The sequence below is a fragment of the Ciona robusta genome, chromosome 13 (assembly GCF_009617815.1).
Source record: "Ciona robusta chromosome 13, ASM961781v2".
NCBI classification, from domain to species: Eukaryota; Metazoa; Chordata; class Ascidiacea; order Phlebobranchia; family Cionidae; genus Ciona; species Ciona robusta.
This window is the reverse complement of record NC_143247.1, coordinates 2,554,107-2,571,400: the sequence shown is the minus strand read 5'-3', so window position 1 is coordinate 2,571,400 and position 17,294 is coordinate 2,554,107. Positions and strand designations below refer to the sequence as shown.

The window sequence follows — 17,294 nt, the reverse complement described above, 5'->3', positions numbered from 1 at the left end:
GTTACCATTGTTGCGTAGTATGACGTCATAATGTGCGCACATTCAAACAAACAATGCTTTATTGCTACATTAGAGTAACAATGCAAGAGATCGCGTCCGGTGCATTTTGTCGAAATAAACGCGGGGTGATAAATTGTTTATCTTTTTCTTGGTCAGGTAATACCGATGTCGTTTCAATATGCGTAGGCTTCCATAAGTAATTACGTAATTGTAATTGTAGAGGGTTAAACACACACCTTAAATGGTAGAAACATTATAAGAAATTGAGCCGTTGTTATACATAAGGGATTCGGTATTCGTTAGTTGCAGTATTAGATGTATTGTGCTATATTGAGTTCAGTTAAAAAATAATATAGTAGGGCGGGGAAGACGGGACATCTTTAGGCTTTAGCACATAATGTCCAAATATCCTGATCGTGTTTTAAACAATTGACAACGGTCTATGGTAGTCGTGAGGATAGGGTTTTATAATTCTTTGAATGTTTTTTGTTTACTATATACCAATTGAGACGAGAAAATAGAATGAAAAGGTGTCCTATCTTCCCCACCCTACTATATAGTTTTTTTTAGTACTGTGGGGTAAGATGGGATACTGTTAGCTCCTAAATTCAATATATCTTGATCGTGTTTTAAACAATTAACAACGCTCTTTTAGAGTCGTGCGGATACGGTTATATAACTTTCTAAGTATCCCCTTGTTTACTACCTAACGAGACGATAAAAAAATGAAAACAAGTTTTATCTTACCCCATCTTACTAAATATTTAAGCAACGAAGAGAAGCTAAATAGCAGAAAAACGACAAACACGCGTTAGGTTAAAAGTGTGAGAAAGAGTGTCAGTTAAAAGAACGCGGTTGTAAAAATAGGAATTCGCAATATGTTTATAACATTGAAATATATTTATACGAATAAAGTAGCATGTTATGCAAGTGATATTACGCAGCGAAATTGCATCGACGCGCATGAGCGGAAATGGTATATGACGTATTATTGCAATACAATACGTCATAAGGTAAAGGTATAGGGGACATTAGTTGGTAAATGAACAAGCAAATTACAAATTGTTATTAGTTCGAGCGACATGCGTCCAGGCTATAGGGTAAAAGGTAAATACGGTGCGAAAAATAGGATTATACAATTTATTAAGGCAGTAGAATGTATTTAAGTTTACATGTTGTAGTTATATAGTAGTATGGAGTAAGATGGATCCGTTAGCACGTAATATCCCATATTTCGTAATCGGGTTTTAAACAATTAACAACGTTCTTTTAAGAGTCAGGACAATACGGTTGTATAATTCTGTAAAAACTCTTTGTTTACTATTTAATGTATTTTTTGATGCAGATTTGTGTTATAACTTTTTTGTTGAAATATGAAAGCGATCGCACGATTTCCGTTTCCAGCTCTTGTGAGGTTTGTTTCGACTTGCCCCGCCCACCAGAGAGCAGCATGGAGTAAAAAGGCGTCGCAAGAAGGTACAATAAATGAATGGACGGATGAATGTAACTTGTTTTTCGTTATAACACTGGTGTTCTATTTCAAACACGTCCTGCCCGCTTACACGTATATATATATATATATATATATATATATATATATATACATATACATATACAAAGACAGTTGTTGTATAAATAAATGAATGATTCAATGACACTTATATTTATCCTCGCGTGGCGGGGCAACGACAGGCGTTATAACACGGGTGTTCTATTTCAAACACTGTATGCCTGCTTACACACACACATATATATATATATATAACTTAACTTTGCATGTAGCATATTATTACACTTGACTTATTCTTAGATTTATCATACGCCAAGCCGTTTGAGGCTGTACCAGAACCAAACAGTTACCCAGTTATTGGTACTGCATTGGAATATACGCCTTTAAACAACTTTAACCCTTCGTACGTCGGTGAACACTGGATTGAAAGGCATAAGGAATTGGGACCGATTTATAAAGAGAACATTTTGCCAGGTATATGAATGAATGAATGTAACTAATTTATCCTCGCGTGGCGCGCAATGACAGTCGTTATAACACGGGTGTTCTGTTTTACATACTTCGTGCTCACTTACGAGTTATAAATGAATGAATGAATGAATGAATGAATGAATGAATGAATGAATGAATGAATGAATGAATGAATGAATGAATGAATGAATGAATGAATGAATGAATGTAACTTATATCCTCGCGTGGCGGAGAAACGACATTCGTTATAACACGGGTGTTCTGTTATTTTTTCTCAAGTAGTTTTTACTCGAAAATTGGTTTTCCGACTGTCGTTTTGCTGTTAATTCCCTTCTCTTTGTTGTTTTAATTAATCTGATCTTAGTTTCTGTATTCAAAAAGATAAATAAAGATTGTGGTTTTATGTTAACCAAACTACAAGGCAAAACACTACTTTATTTAAACCGTATAGTAACTTTTCTATTTTAATTAAACATAGGAGTCACTGAAACGATGGTGTTCACGTCTTCGCCCCAGAACACAGAAATTATGTTTCGTAACGAGGAGAGATGCCCGTTTCGTGACCCGCTGGGTCCTGTAGCAAAAATACGAGATGAACGGAACGAGTACCACGGCTTGACTAATTCTAATGGGGAAGATTGGTGGAGGGTAAGTAAACGAATAAGAGTGAATGAGTAAATGAATAAATAGGTAGATTATGGTAGCAGCGACGAGCCTAAAACACAAACCTCTGGGTTAGAAGTTATAAACCATTGCTAAACTACTTCCCAACCACACCAGGTCCGCCAAATCGTGAATCAACACTTTCTCCAAAACACGGCGGTGTGGAAATACGCGGAAGCGCATAGGAATGTGTCCAAAGATTTCTTAAAGTTTATTGACCGAAACATGGACGAAAAGAATGAGGTGATTTGGGTAAAATTAGATTACATGCTTGTACTTCGTTAGAAAACTCGTTTTTTTTTAACAAAATACGTTACATACACTCACAAAGTTATATATGTTGTAACTGTTAAGCAAGCACGAAGTGTATGAAACAAAACACCCGTGTTATAACGACTATGGTTGCCCCGCCAAGTGAGGATATTAAACTATTTTTTAGTTCAGTTTACAAATTCCCGGCTTTTAAAAATAGAGATAACAAATGAGACGCACATGTGCGTTTATTTGTTTTGATCGATAGAAGAAAAGCACTTCACTAACTTTTGGACCAAAAACTCGCACTTTTATGCAGTATGAGATTTAAAACGTTAATTTTAGGTTCCGAATTTTGGAAAAGCATTAAACCGTTGGTCCTTTGAAGGAGCAGGCGTTTTTACTTTGAAAAGACGGCTGGGTAAGTTTTGTTTGTTGATTAATTTTATTTTTATTTGATTTATTGGGTCACTTAAAATAAAGGATAAAAAAACTACTTTTTTAATAATTCATTTTTTTGTTTGGGTCTTTGTGGAAAACGTGTGGTTGGCACGACATTGGTTAGCGCGTTTGCCTCTAGCCAAGAGGTTACCGATTCAAGACTCGACGCTGCCACCATTTGTCTAAATTATGAGCCATACATTAAAAAACAAAGAATACTCACCACAAATTTTTAACGTCTAGTAACTCGTAAGCTGGCACGAGGTGTATGAAACAGAACACCCGTGTTATAACGACTGTCGATTTCATTGATGCTTTCTGCAGATTTGAACTTCTAGACATAATCAATTCTAAATTTTAACACTTATTTAATTCAATACATTGCTATGTAGGGGCATTAGACATAAAGCCATGCACAGAAATAGAAGAAATGATAAATTGCAATGAAAGGATTTTCCAATCCATGGGAGAATTATTATATGCGTTACCATTCTGGAAATATGTGAATACCAAAGACATGAAGGTATATAAAACTGTATTTATTTATACCTGTAATAAATTCTGCGAATCTTATCTGGTGCTTATAGAGTTGAACGATTTTTGTGTAAAGAAATACAGTAAGGATCTGGTGCTACGAAAACGTAACAGACAAAACACAGACAAAAATTGGGCAATATATATATATATATATCTTTTATTACCAATATATATATGTTAATACCTTGCAGTCTAAAATTTGTGTTAAAATCATATACATATTGTAATGTAAGAATTCAATATATAAATATATATAATATAAATATATTGTTCATATTTTGAGATTTATTAACTTTATCAGAAACTAAGGCAAGCGTTGCAAGAGCAATACAATTCCACTGAAACACATATTCTAAGAATACTTAAGGATAAAGATATATCAAGTGAAGGTAGCATACTACACAACCAATGTCTTAGTGATAGGTAAGGCATATTTTAAATATATATACTAATATATATATATGTGTGTGTGTGTGTGTGTGTTTTGCTAGGTAACTGTTTTATTTGACACATATAAGTTATTTATAAAGTATAACAGTAAATTTATGATTCTATTCTATATGGGTGAGGTCCTATGATAGGGTTCAACAAGGGACCTGGAAACTAGGTTTACGGTACAAGCTAATTATAATTAAAATCCTCTAGAATCTAGATTATGACTGTGTTCTTGGGCAAGACATTTGACGACAATTTTTCCAACATGTGGTTCCCTAAATTGTTGGCCAAAAATTAAAAAAATACTAAAAGTTTAATCCCCAATACATGCGGTAACTCGTAAGCAGACAGGAGGTGTATGAAACAGAACAACCATAAAATAACAACTGTCATTACCCCACCACACAAAGATAAATAAGTTACATTCATTCATTTGTTAACATTATTTGCAGTGAAAAGGTGATATTAATGACTGAGTTCTTAGTAGCTGGTATTGACACGACATCAAACAGTGCCGCATTTCTCTTATATGCTCTCGCTTCTAACCAAGAAGCGCAAGAACGACTTAGAGAAGAAGTCAGGGAAGTTAATAGAATGGACAAAATTGACGGAAAGGTAAACTAAATGTTGTATATATATATATCTTATCCTCGCGTGGTAGGGCACTGACAGTTGTTATAACATGGGAGTTCTGTTTCATACACCTCGTGCCCGCTTATGAGTTACAATGTATATAAAACAAAATTTTGTTTGTAAAAAATGAATGAATGTGACTTTGCCAGGTAGGGCAACGGCAGTCGTTGTGTGGTCTGTTTCATACACTTTGTGCTCCCTTTTAAGTTATACGTGTTATAGCGACTGTCTTTTACCGGCCACACAAGGTTAATCTATTACATTTATTCTTAGAACTTATTTTTTTGCAGTTATTGCACAACATGAAGTACTTACAAGCCTGTCTACGTGAAACACAACGTATGTTTCCATTTGTTAACTCGTCTCCAAGAAGATTTCGGAAAGATCTCGTCCTTTCAGGTTATCTTATACCGGCAGGTGAGATATGTTAAGATATCTGTGTTTTAATGTATATGTGTATAATAATGTACACCTCATGATCACTGCCAAGTTATAACATGGGTGTCTTCTTATACACCAGACACACGGTGTATTTATACACCTTATGCTCACTGTGAAGTTATAACATGGGTGTCTTCTTATACACTAGGTACACTTGATGTATTCATACACCTCATGCTCACTGTGAAGTCATAACATGGGTGTCTTTTTATACACCTCATGCTCACTGTGAAGTCATAACATGGGTGTCTACTTATACACCAGAAACACGGTGTATTTATACACCTCATGCTCACTGTGAAGTTATAACATGGGTGTCTTCTTATACACTAGGCACACTTGATGTATTCATACACCTCATGCTCACTGTTTAGTGTTGATTATAACATAAGTGTCGTTTTATACACCTTATGATCACTGTCGAGTTATAACATGGAAGTCTTCTTACACGCCAGACATACATAGTGTATTCATACACCTCATGCTCACTGTTAAGTTATAACATGGGTGTCTTCTATAGTATACCTCATGCTCACTGTCGAGTTATAACATAAGTGTCTTCTATACACCTCATGCTCACTGTCGAGTTATAACATGGGTGTCTTATACAACAGACACACATGATGTATTTATACACCTCATGCTCACTTTCACTGTAATATACCCCATATGTTACCCTAAAGTAAAATTCACTATAAATTCTAGGCACCCACATTCTGAACACATCAAACACAGTAAACAGCAGGAACCCTGAGTATTACGACGACCCAAACACTTTTATTCCTGAACGTTGGTTGGAAACTAAATCAGTGACGGAAAGACAAAGGGAAAGGTAAGAGAATTGAATGTGACTTATTAACTGATTTATGCTGGAACTTATTATTGAATGTAACTTATTTATCCCTGCATGGTGGGGCAATGACAGTCGCTATAACTTATAGGTGCCATATTTAACACTGCGTGCCTGCCTTTAAGTTATGAATCATAGAATAAATGTAACTTATTTATCCCTGCATGTTCGCGTGGCGGCGCAATGACAGTTGTTATAAATAGGGGCGTTCTGTTTCATACACATTGTGCCCGCTTACTGTTTGTGCAACATTGGGGGTGATTTTTTTCCGTTTTTTTTTGCATGCCTTTAAACAACCCATTAGTAAGAACTAGTTCATTCAGTGTCTTGCTTAAGCACAAGTGAGCTCACTGGAAAATGGAGCTTGACTACAATATTAGCTTGCCTATCAGTTTATATGCATGTGTAGTTTTGATTTTTTGTTTGACATTTTAAAAAGCTTGCAGAAATGAAATAATTTCAGAATCATAAACATTGCTAAACAAAGCTTACTTTAAAAGCAAATACCATTAAGTGTGTTGCCAAGGACACTAAACATCCACATCATAATTACAACTTTACTAAAATCAAATACAAATTGCCACATGTAGCAAAATTAATGGTTAATTTTTAATCATTTCATAAACTTGAAAACTGTTTAAATATACAAATCTTTTCAACAATGCTACATAAGTACAGGCCTTTTCTGTTGTTGCATGTAATTCAAAATGTACGAAACAATCTAAAAACATATTTATATTTAAACTTTTCTTTTTAAAATCTTTAAAAACTAACACAACAGTACATTCTCTTTTTCTAAACATAACCGTTCAAAAACCTAAGAATCTTTTTAAAAAAAATCTAAAATTTCCCTTATTTATTCTTTATTTTGCATGGCAAACAGTACATTTGCATGGCGCATTCAGACACTTAAACAGACCCTCTAAAAAGTTTTAATTCAAGCCTTATATTAGGTTTATAATGTCTGGACCTTTTGGACTTGGTATGCGAATGTGTCCTGGTCGGAAATTCTCCATTCAAGAATTACAACTACTTCTGATCACTCTATTATCCAACTATCGTGTTGAGTATCATCATGACCCCATAAAAGTCGCATTTCGTCTCGTCTCTTTCCCATCCCAAGCCCCCCAGTTCAAGTTCACCAAGCTTAAAAACTGATCTAATATTTGTGGGGTAATGTGCTAACTCTGGCTTAAATCCTTGAACCCATGGCGTGCCTCACTGTGGGACTTTACCCACAAAAAATAAAACTAACATTTTATAATAGGGAAATACCATTTCTTTAAACATGTACACATTTTTTCAGACACAAATTCTTGTAAAACAAATCTAAATTTTACGTTTATTGTTTACTGATTAATGCCGTGCAGAAAAATTGATCTTTACATATTCACCAAACTCTTTAAAACACAGGGGAGGCAGAGATAGTTAGACACACATTCCTATGAAACAAATTTAGCTTATTGGTTTTAATGTTTACTGATTAATGCAATGTAGAAGTTTCTATGGTAGGAAAATTCGCCAGTAAAATATTTCCAATATTTTTTTTGTAAATTTATGTTTTTGTCTGTAAATTTTATTTTTATTGAGGGGTGTACGTTAAAATATACATCGGTAATTCAATATTATTTGCATAAATTTGATGCTTCACTGCATTGTATAAATATTGAATAAGGTGTAACTTATTTGTAATAATGAAAAGTATATTAAAAGTTGTTTATTTGTAACTAGTTTGTTGTTTATGATATGGCTCACTTTCGCGTTATAACATGGGTGTTTTCTTATACACCAGACACACATGGTGTATTCCTACAGCTCATGCTCACTTTCGAGTTATAACATGGGTATCTTCTTATACACCAGACACACATGGTGTATTCATACACCTCATGCTCACTTTCGAGTTATAACATGGGTGTCTTCTTATACATCAGACACACATGTTGTATCAAAACAATCTGCTGAATGCTGCAAAATATTTTGACATACACACCCGTATCTTTTATTAGCTGTTAGGTGTCTACAAACAAGCAGAGCCAAAGTATATTGCATTCACCACCAGATTTTATTAAAAATTAAAAACTTGACACTTATTCTACTGAGCGCTTAAAACAAAACAGTTGTATTTTGTAACATGTAACAACATGAAAAAAGATGTAGCATATTCCAACAAATATGAAATTAATATGCGGTAACTTGTCTTTACGATGACTTTGTTTTCTTGCTTAAAATGACATAACATTCGCCTTCAGGACTTGTTTCATCCACCTCGTAACTGGATGATTTAATGATTAAATAAATAAACGAATGAATTGTCAGCCATACATTAAAAAATCACCTACAAGTTATATACGTAATAACTCATAAGCCAGCACGGGGTCTGTCGTTGCCCCACCATGCAAGGATAAATAAGTTTTATTTAATAACAAGAATTATTCTGTCACTAAAGTTCCATTACTTAGAATATTGTTGTGTAAATATGACATCATAAAAGTCATTTGAAGTTCATATTCACCGTAATTTTCCCATGAAAAAACCTTTTGAAGTCTCATTGCAATTCAGAACAGTTGAAACAACTTTGCTCATTTGATTTCTGAGAAATATAAGTTTACAATATTACTAGTTTACGGAACATTGTTTAGATATAGCTAGACACAGGTATAGGTAGTTATTGCAGCCCAGTGGTCGCAAAATGTATAAAATAATTACCACTTGTTTAAATTTGACGGGGGGGTTTGTTAAAACCCAAGAAGTTACATACTTGGTAACTCAAAGCTGGCATGAGCTGTATGAAACAGAACACCTGTGTTATAAGGACAGTGGTTGCCCTATCACGCAAAGATGAATCAAGTTTCATTTATTCATTCATTTAAAAGGTTAATTTTTGCAATTTTAAAGTAAGGAAGATAAAAAAAAAATTCAGACATTGGTGTTAAGTATCTTTAAAAAGTGGTTTCGCTTTCCTACTTCGCGATGATAAAGCAAGTTACATTCATTTATATAAAACACGAAACACCAAACATACTTGAGAGCAAATAGTTGTAATATTTGCATCATCATTTTTCCCAATCCTTTTCTTTGTACCTTCATCTCAAGCTGTATTTCGTAACTGGAAAGAAAATGGAAATTTAAATGGAACCGGATTTTTTTTCATTTTTAATACAAGCAATCCAGACAGCCCATTTAGACAGACCACTGGGTTGAAACAATTGTTGTTAAGTAACAGCGATTGCTCCAATCCAGTGGTTACTAATGGGTTGTTTAAATTGTCAAGAAAAAAACAATTACCTACAACCGCGGTTCCCAAAGTGGGCGCCGCGGCGCACTAGTGCGCCGACGCAACTCGTCAAGTGCGCCGTGAAAATTTGCAGAAACATTTCCAATTTAGCATGGTCGAGATAATTGATTTGTATTAATATTTTATTGCAATATAAATTGTTGTTTTATATAAAAATCCAACGTGTTTGTTCAATAATAAAATTTAAAAAGTTTGTTTTCGCATTTCTATCTGTACAGTAGATTTGTATATTACGTAACAATGCCAATTATTTCTTTCGGTTTGCAATAATCATGTCCAGACTGTGGTACAACACTTTTCATATGCTTAAGTTTCATATGCTTAAACGAGCCTAATCTTAAAATACACGATAAAACTGTAAAAATGCGTTTTTATTTCTAAGACCTTTGGCTAAGTGCGCCGCAAACATTTTGAATAGCTCAAGTGGCGCCGGGTGAAAAAAAAGTTTGGGAACCACTGACCTACAAAGTTAAACTAGCACGAGGTGTTTGAAACAGAACATCCATGTTATAACGACTGTTGTTGCCCCGCCAACCAAGGATTAATAAGTTACATTAATTCATTCATCTTATAAAAAACACAAAACTTTCACCAGTATACAACCGGTTCCCCAAAATCCAGATCAAACCGGAAACTACTGAATGCAACCGGTTTTGAATCTTGATCCATAGCCAGTAGAAACCACATTCTATCGTCCGTCAATTCTTTCATCTTTTCCTTATCATTCCATCCCCAACTTGAAGTGTATCTGGAAATTTATGAATGGTTGTAACTTAATTATTCTTGGGTGAGGAGCAAAAACAGTAATCAAAATTCCTAAGCATGAGTTGTATGAAACAAAACACCCGTGTTATAACGACTGTCATTTTCCTGCCACGCGAGGATAAATAAGTTACATGTGTGATTACTTGTAAGCGGGCACGAGGTTGTTAAGTAACAGCGATTGCTCCATTTCAGTGGTTACTAATGGGTTGTTTAAATTGTCAGCCACACAAGAAAAAAACAATTAACCACAAAGTTAAACTAGCAAGAGGTGTATGAAACAGAACATCCGTGTTATACCGACTTTGGTTGTCCCGCTATGCAAGAATAAACAAGTTACATAATGTTTATCTGCTTTATAAGTAATTTAAAAATATTTTATTGTCATTCGGATAATTATAGCAAAGGAATAACATACAGATCTTCCATGTTTGATTTTGTAAGGTTAAATGCCCACTGTAACACCTCATCATCTAAGTTTGCTTTCTTAATGCAAGAAAACGATAAATTCAATCCATTCTTGTCGTATTTTTGGAAGGAGACCAATTGATCTAGGGGGTCTGATAACTGCAATGAAAATATGAAAGATTTAAACTTATTTATCCTCGCATGGCAGGGCAATGGTAGTCGTTATAACACAGGTTTTCTGTTTCATACACTTCATTCCTGCTTGCAAGTAACTATGTTTGTAACTTATCTTTTTTTCGTGTGGCTGGGTAACGACAGTCATTATAACACGGGTGTTCTGTTTCATAAACCTTGTGCCCGATTACGAGTTACCATGTATGAACTTATTATAGTTTAAGCAACTCCAATATGCACAAGAATTTACTTACATAGTTAGCAGCCTCTACAAGTTTCCAGTGTTCATCAATCTTCTTGCTGTCCTATAAAATAACATAGTTTATTTATAACTCTGGGGTTTATATCTTCTTCAAGTGTATTGCCCTAGGACACATACGCCAACAATAGTGGCAAAGTTACATTCATGGTAACTTGTAAGCGGGCAAGAGGTGTATGAAACAGAACACCCTTGTTATAATGACTATTATTGTCGGACCATACGAGGCAAAATAAGTTACATTCATACTCAATTTACAAACACTATTTTCGTGCCACCATCCATTGTTACATGGTAATATTTAGATTCAGAAAAATTTACCTCCTTTCTCTTTTGTTTTTTATCTTTTCCCTTTGTAGACTTCTGCAAGGTTATAAAATACGGCTTAGCAGAAGTAACAGAATACGGCTTACATGTTTGACTATTACTCTAACATAGACTAGAAATGGCTTAGTGGTTAGGCACTTGTAACTTAACTGTAGGATACTGGATTTTATACTGTATACTGATAGGACATTTTGTTCTTGGGCAAAAAGATTAACAAACATTACTCTAACTCGGATAAATGTGGCATAAATCTCAGGCCCCATGGTGTACCACTAAAAAAGAATATCATTTGCTCTTACCTGTTCTTTAAATACAGCAATACACATATAGGTCCTTCTACATTTAATTGGGGCGATATGACCTAACCCATGTAGAATAGAATACCCTTTTATATGTAGTTCAAACATGACAATACTCAATATAGGTGCTTCTATATTTAATTGGGCTTTCTACTTTCCAGAACAAACAGATTATTCTATAAGCAAAGACGAGGAAGGAAGAGAACAATAAAAGATATGTGTAACAAACTACAATCTAAATGTGAGGTGAAAATACACACAAATAAGATCCTTTTAATCTAAATGTGAAGTGAGAAAAACGCACAAATAATGTCCAAAACACGCCAATATCATATTCAAATACTGTTTGATGCTATTTTAACCTTAATTTTTAAAGTTTTAGCACTTTTTTAAGGTTTTAGCACTTGAAAAAGTGGTTTGTAAATGTATTGCAAACACTACAGCTCTACAAAATTTTGTTAAGGCAGAAAATCATGGGGTGTTAGGGTAATTAAAATATTTAGAGAAATCAATGCTTTATACATGACATATTTTAATACTGTGTAGACAACCAATAATGAAAATCAAATGATTTCTGGTACAAATGGCAAATTTCAAACTAAAATTAGGCGGCAGTTCATTTAAAGGTGACAAAAAAAATGTTTTGGCAGTTTTATACATGCTGCAAAAGCTAAGCATATTCCACCACTAAAAGGTAAATTTTACAAAAAAAAAAAAATTTACAAAATCAGAAATATTTCTTAGGTGTACGATGTCGTAAACACCTTTTTGCGGCCTCTGTCATTGTCCTTTGGTCTACTGATTTTCCACAGGCTACAGAAACCCAATGTGTGTCTAGTTTCACACTTTTTCGCTGTCGAGTACGAAAAACGGATTTTTTTCCTGTTTGTTGAAGTTTCTCAACTATAGCTTGGTCTCCAACTAGAACACTCGTACCATGCCCCATGCTCGGCGTCAAGCGCATAAACGACGACTCCGGGGCCATTTTCATCATGCTAGACACCCTGTATGTGTCTGAGATCTGCGTTTCTGGCTCTTGTTCCAAAATCAGCGCTTTTCGAGCTGTTTTCTTTGAGCTGTGTGAGCGGTTTATTGGCCTGCGTTTATTACTCGACCATGTACAGCTTACAGGGGATGGTTTTTTAAAACAGAAGCTCCGGGTTGGAGAAACAAAATCCTCACAACCTAGACAGTTAACCCCATCAGTGTCATGTTTAGATACAGGGCATTTGAATGGGGTTGGGGTCAAAGGTGTTGATTCATTTAAAAATCGCCGTATGAGCGGAGTTTTCATTAAATTGTCCTGCTCCTCTTCTGCATCTGGTTGCGGTTTTGTGCCCGAAAATTCTGGGGAGGAAAAGCTTTCCGGAGTCAAAAAGGTGAGCGATTCTTTTCTTCGAGACCTTTTTCCTTTTGGAGTGGAAGTTAGGGAGGGAGGAGAGATTGGGGCTGTTACGTCACCATCCGATCCCGAGATCCCGGAGTCCTCTACATCAAAACTGCTGAAAGAGAGTTCTCTAACTACATCCAATCCTACTGCCTCTGTTTTAAGATCTTCCGAGCTTGTATTCAAAAACCTTGATGGCGAAAACTCCAATACTTTTAATGGTGAACTGTTAGGTGTAGAAGTGCCTTTTAATAAAGGTTCCTTTTTTACATGTTTTAATATATTAGGGCAGTGGTTTGACAGGTTTGATTTGTTTTCTTTGCTGGTAAAACTCTCATTTTCAAGAGATTTCGAGTCAAATGATTTTTGTAAAAATGAATTTGTAGGGGGGGACAGCTCAAACCCTTGAAAACTTGAAATTCCCCGTAAATTGTACCGACACGGCTCTCTTGGTTCTGGATTTTTCCGCCTGGAACTAGATTTTTGCTTCTTAACTGACCAGTTTAGATTTGGAAGTCTTCCAGAGCTTTGCAGGTTTGAAATATTCGAAAGATTTACAAAACTTTCGTTCAGACTTATTGCTGAATCGTCATGACCGTGTGTCGAACAGCTTACCGTTTCAAATTCTTTGTTTATATCCATTATGACATAGACAATGTAACGTCCATGGTTAAGTTTTTCTCACTGCAAGCAAAAGAAAGAATTTTATGACCTCGCAAAAAAATATAAATAGCATACTTTAGGAAATTATTAATTTTTACGAATAAATCAGAAAATTCTTTAAATTGCTTGCAGTAAAAAGAATATTACTACTGCAAATCGATATATTAGCCCGTACAGCGATTGCAAGCATTAATAATATACGTTACCGATTTTTTTAGAGCTATTAGACTTCTCTATATTATAAAATAACTTACCGGCATTTTGACTGCAAAAATCGAGGTCTGTAAGTCTCTCTGATCGTACAGTATCAGAAAATCACACTACAAACTGTCTGTAATCGTTGGAAATGGTTAAAAACGTGTAAAAACGGCAGATGGCGAACAAAAGACTACTCCCACGCACAAAAACATCAAAATTCCCGCGCCGCCGTTTAACAGCTGTTGTTATGTGTACATATGTCTGCTTTGGGACTAACTGAAAAATCTTTCGTTGGGGATCAATTTAGACACAATTTTGTTTTAACGAACGATTTTAGTACGTTTCATGTAAATATAACACGATATATTTGCTAAAATACGTACCGTTTCACCGTACAGAATATGAAAGTACAAAATATAGACGATCAAGCCGTGAGCATTACGTGTCGGAGTATTGTGCATGTATGTTTTATTATTAAGTTGCAATTTAAGCACTATTTTACGAATTATATTTGAATAAACGATTTTTTTTTAATATAAAGAGATTTAATGCTAAAGGGCGATTTTTGTATCCGAAGTTATTTAGTTGGCACGAAAAAGTCATTACTTTTATTCTGACCGTAGAAAAGCTATATCCCCTCTTACGTTCACGTGCGTTTTTTTTTCTTGCAAGGCGAAACAAAACTTTCTGTTGAAATTTACAGAATTACAGCACCTTTAACTCTAGTTTGTAAACCATTTAGACAGAATTTATGTAGCAAATTATATGTACAACACAAAGGTATTTCAGGCATACACAGAGAATATACAGACCGCATATTTGTATTGAAAAATCGTTGTTCAAATTCAACAAAATAAATCGCCTTGTTCAGGTATAATTTATTATTAAAGTAAATTAGAAACAAGGCCTAGGAATAACATTAAATTGAATGCAGATTGGAATATTAACCAGATTTCTGTATGGTATTTAATGTTATAATTGGGTTAACTCTGGCCAAAAATCTGAAGTCCCATGGAGGGTCACACTGCATGACATCACTTCCATAGAAGAGAAATGCCATATACTGTCATACTGACTGTGCTTAAAAAAACAGATATTAACTTTTCCGTTCTTAATTACAGCTCAATTTTTCGTACGTTTAATTGTTGCCAAGGGCATAAGAGTAATTCACTTAGTATACTCTGATTAATTGTAGAAAAACTTGTCCAAACATGGCTGACCATATGCGTAAAGTCCGGAAAAAATTGGCAAAACGGAAAGACAGGCAATCTCAACTAAAAAGCATGAGGGATAAAATGTTTGAGGCTGTGAAAGCTGAAAAAGAAGAAACTGAATACTCCACACTGCATGGACAAAGTGAAGAACCATCTTCAGAAAAAGAGGGAGCAGTAATGGAGGTACAGGAGCAAGAAATGGGGGCTCCAGAAATAAAAACTGATAAAAAATCCAAAAAAATAAAAAATGAAAAAAAATCTGAGAAAAAATCTGAAAACGAAGAATCCGAGAACAAAGAATCTGAAAACGAAAAATCTGAAAATGATAAAAAATCAGATTTAATTGTAACTACTGCTCCAGGCTCTGAGTTAAAAGTTAAGACAATGGCGGCGCCAGTTAATGTAGATACTTCTTTTGCGTCCCTTGCAACATTAGGTGTCAGCGACTTAACTTTAAAAGCAATCGAGGATATGGGATTTAGTCACATGATGGAAATACAGGCTAAATCTATACCACCTTTGCTAGAAGGTAGAGATCTTTTGGCAGCTGCTAAAACTGGCAGCGGTAAAACGCTAGCGTTCCTTATCCCAGCAATAGAGCTTATGTATAAGTTAAGATTCATGCCAAGAAATGGAACTGGAGTCATTGTTATATCTCCAACAAGAGAACTAGCTATGCAGATATATGGGGTTCTTCAAGATTTATTGAAACACCATTGCCAGACCTATGGATTGATCATGGGCGGCAGTAATCGGTCTTCTGAGGCTAAAAAGCTGGGAAATGGGATTAATATTATTGTAGCCACACCCGGGAGACTTCTAGATCACCTTCAGAATACGCAGGAGTTTATGTTCCGAAATCTGCAGTGTTTAATCATAGATGAAGCAGATAGGATCTTGGAGGTTGGATTCGAAGAGGAAATGAAACAGATTGTGCGTCTTCTTCCAAAGAGGAGACAAACGATGCTGTTTTCTGCGACGCAGACCAAAAAAATTGAGGATCTAGCCCGTGTTTCGCTGAAAAAGATGCCGCTTTATGTGGGAGTAGATGACTCTGAGCAGTCGGCAACTGTAGATGGCTTGGAGCAAGGTTACGCTGTATGTCCTTCAGAAAAACGGTTTTTGGTCCTATTTACTTTTCTGCGAAGAAATAGGGATAAAAAAGTGATGGTTTTCTTCTCATCCTGCATGAGTGTAAAGTTCCACTATGAGCTTCTAAACTACATTGACCTCCCATGCATGTCGATCCACGGACGACAGAAACAGACAAAACGCACAACCACATTTTTCCAGTTCTGTAACGCAGATAAAGGAATCCTCCTCTGCACTGATGTTGCAGCGAGAGGATTAGACATCCCAGAGGTCGATTGGATCGTCCAGTTTGATCCTCCAGATGACCCAAAAGAATACATCCATAGAGTAGGGCGCACAGCAAGAGGTGTAAATGGTAGAGGACATGCTCTTCTTTTCCTACGTCCCTCAGAGTTGGGTTTCTTGCATTATCTTCGCCATGCTAAAGTCCCAGTGAGTGAGTTTGAATTTTCGTGGTCAAAAATCGCGAATATTCAAACCCAGCTTGAAAGATTGATACAGAAGAATTACTTTCTACATAAATCCTCCCAAGAGGCGTATAAATCCTACATACGTGCTTATGCATCGCACTCACTCAAGTCTATTTTCAATGTCGAGACCCTGGACCTTGCAAAAGTGGCATCATCGTTTGGATTTCCAGTTCCACCTTACGTTGATCTTAACGTACACAGCAAGAAAATGAGCAAGCAGTCAAGACGGAACCAGTATGGAGCCCAAAACGAGAAATCCAAAATTTACAAGAGTGTTGGGACAAGAAGAAAGGATAGACGATCATTTACAAATTAAATCTTGTTGTTTTTAAAATGCTGTATTTACAATTTAGCGTGAAACTGGATTTGGTGAAAAAATACACTCCAATAAAAATTGACAACATTTAATATATGTTATCATATTGTTCAAATCTTAACTATTTTATTGTGTAAAACAAAAGCCAGTCTATCACTAATGTCATTGCTAGAGGTTATAGGTTCAAGGCTTGT

General features: G+C 35.3%; 4 protein-coding genes across 7 annotated transcripts; 2 read left to right on the top strand and 2 right to left on the bottom strand.

Annotated features, from left to right (window-relative positions):
• Positions 1-1,325: 1,325 nt before the first annotated feature.
• On the top strand, positions 1,326-14,552 carry LOC149725783 (cytochrome P450 10-like). 2 transcript variants are annotated; one of them, XM_089891157.1, is made up of 11 exons: positions 1,326-1,476; positions 1,811-1,984; positions 2,460-2,629; positions 2,762-2,887; positions 3,242-3,317; positions 3,730-3,860; positions 4,176-4,297; positions 4,762-4,924; positions 5,233-5,359; positions 6,089-6,215; positions 11,922-14,552. In XM_089891157.1, exons 1-11 carry the CDS (start codon positions 1,374-1,376, stop codon positions 12,040-12,042), a joined length of 1,440 nt encoding a protein of 479 aa, XP_089747283.1. In that variant the 5' UTR covers positions 1,326-1,373; the 3' UTR covers positions 12,043-14,552. The 2 variants fall into 2 exon arrangements, with proteins under 2 accessions (XP_089747283.1, XP_089747282.1); XM_089891156.1 differs by lacking the exon at positions 11,922-14,552 and adding an exon at positions 7,187-7,960.
• LOC149725784 (N-alpha-acetyltransferase 40-like) lies at positions 8,278-14,205 on the bottom strand. Of its 3 annotated transcripts, none has more exons than XM_089891196.1 (8): positions 14,065-14,205; positions 11,456-11,497; positions 11,130-11,180; positions 10,712-10,860; positions 10,124-10,279; positions 9,259-9,342; positions 8,749-8,826; positions 8,278-8,508 (listed from the first exon to the last, which is right to left on the bottom strand). In XM_089891196.1, exons 1-8 carry the CDS (start codon positions 14,068-14,070, stop codon positions 8,436-8,438), a joined length of 639 nt encoding a protein of 212 aa, XP_089747322.1. In that variant the 5' UTR covers positions 14,071-14,205; the 3' UTR covers positions 8,278-8,435. The 3 variants fall into 3 exon arrangements, with proteins under 3 accessions (XP_089747322.1, XP_089747321.1, XP_089747323.1); XM_089891195.1 differs by lacking the exon at positions 14,065-14,205 and adding an exon at positions 11,761-11,896; XM_089891197.1 differs by lacking the exon at positions 11,456-11,497 and having other exon boundaries at positions 14,065-14,154.
• LOC149725785 (uncharacterized) lies at positions 11,881-13,789 on the bottom strand. The gene has a single exon (XM_089891158.1). It carries the CDS (start codon positions 13,787-13,789, stop codon positions 12,488-12,490), a length of 1,302 nt encoding a protein of 433 aa, XP_089747284.1. The 3' UTR covers positions 11,881-12,487.
• A 519-nt stretch (positions 14,553-15,071) lies between the features above and the next one.
• On the top strand, positions 15,072-17,192 carry LOC149725782 (uncharacterized). Its single transcript, XM_089891154.1, has one exon. It carries the CDS (start codon positions 15,220-15,222, stop codon positions 17,098-17,100), a length of 1,881 nt encoding a protein of 626 aa, XP_089747280.1. The 5' UTR covers positions 15,072-15,219; the 3' UTR covers positions 17,101-17,192.
• Positions 17,193-17,294: the final 102 nt, after the last annotated feature.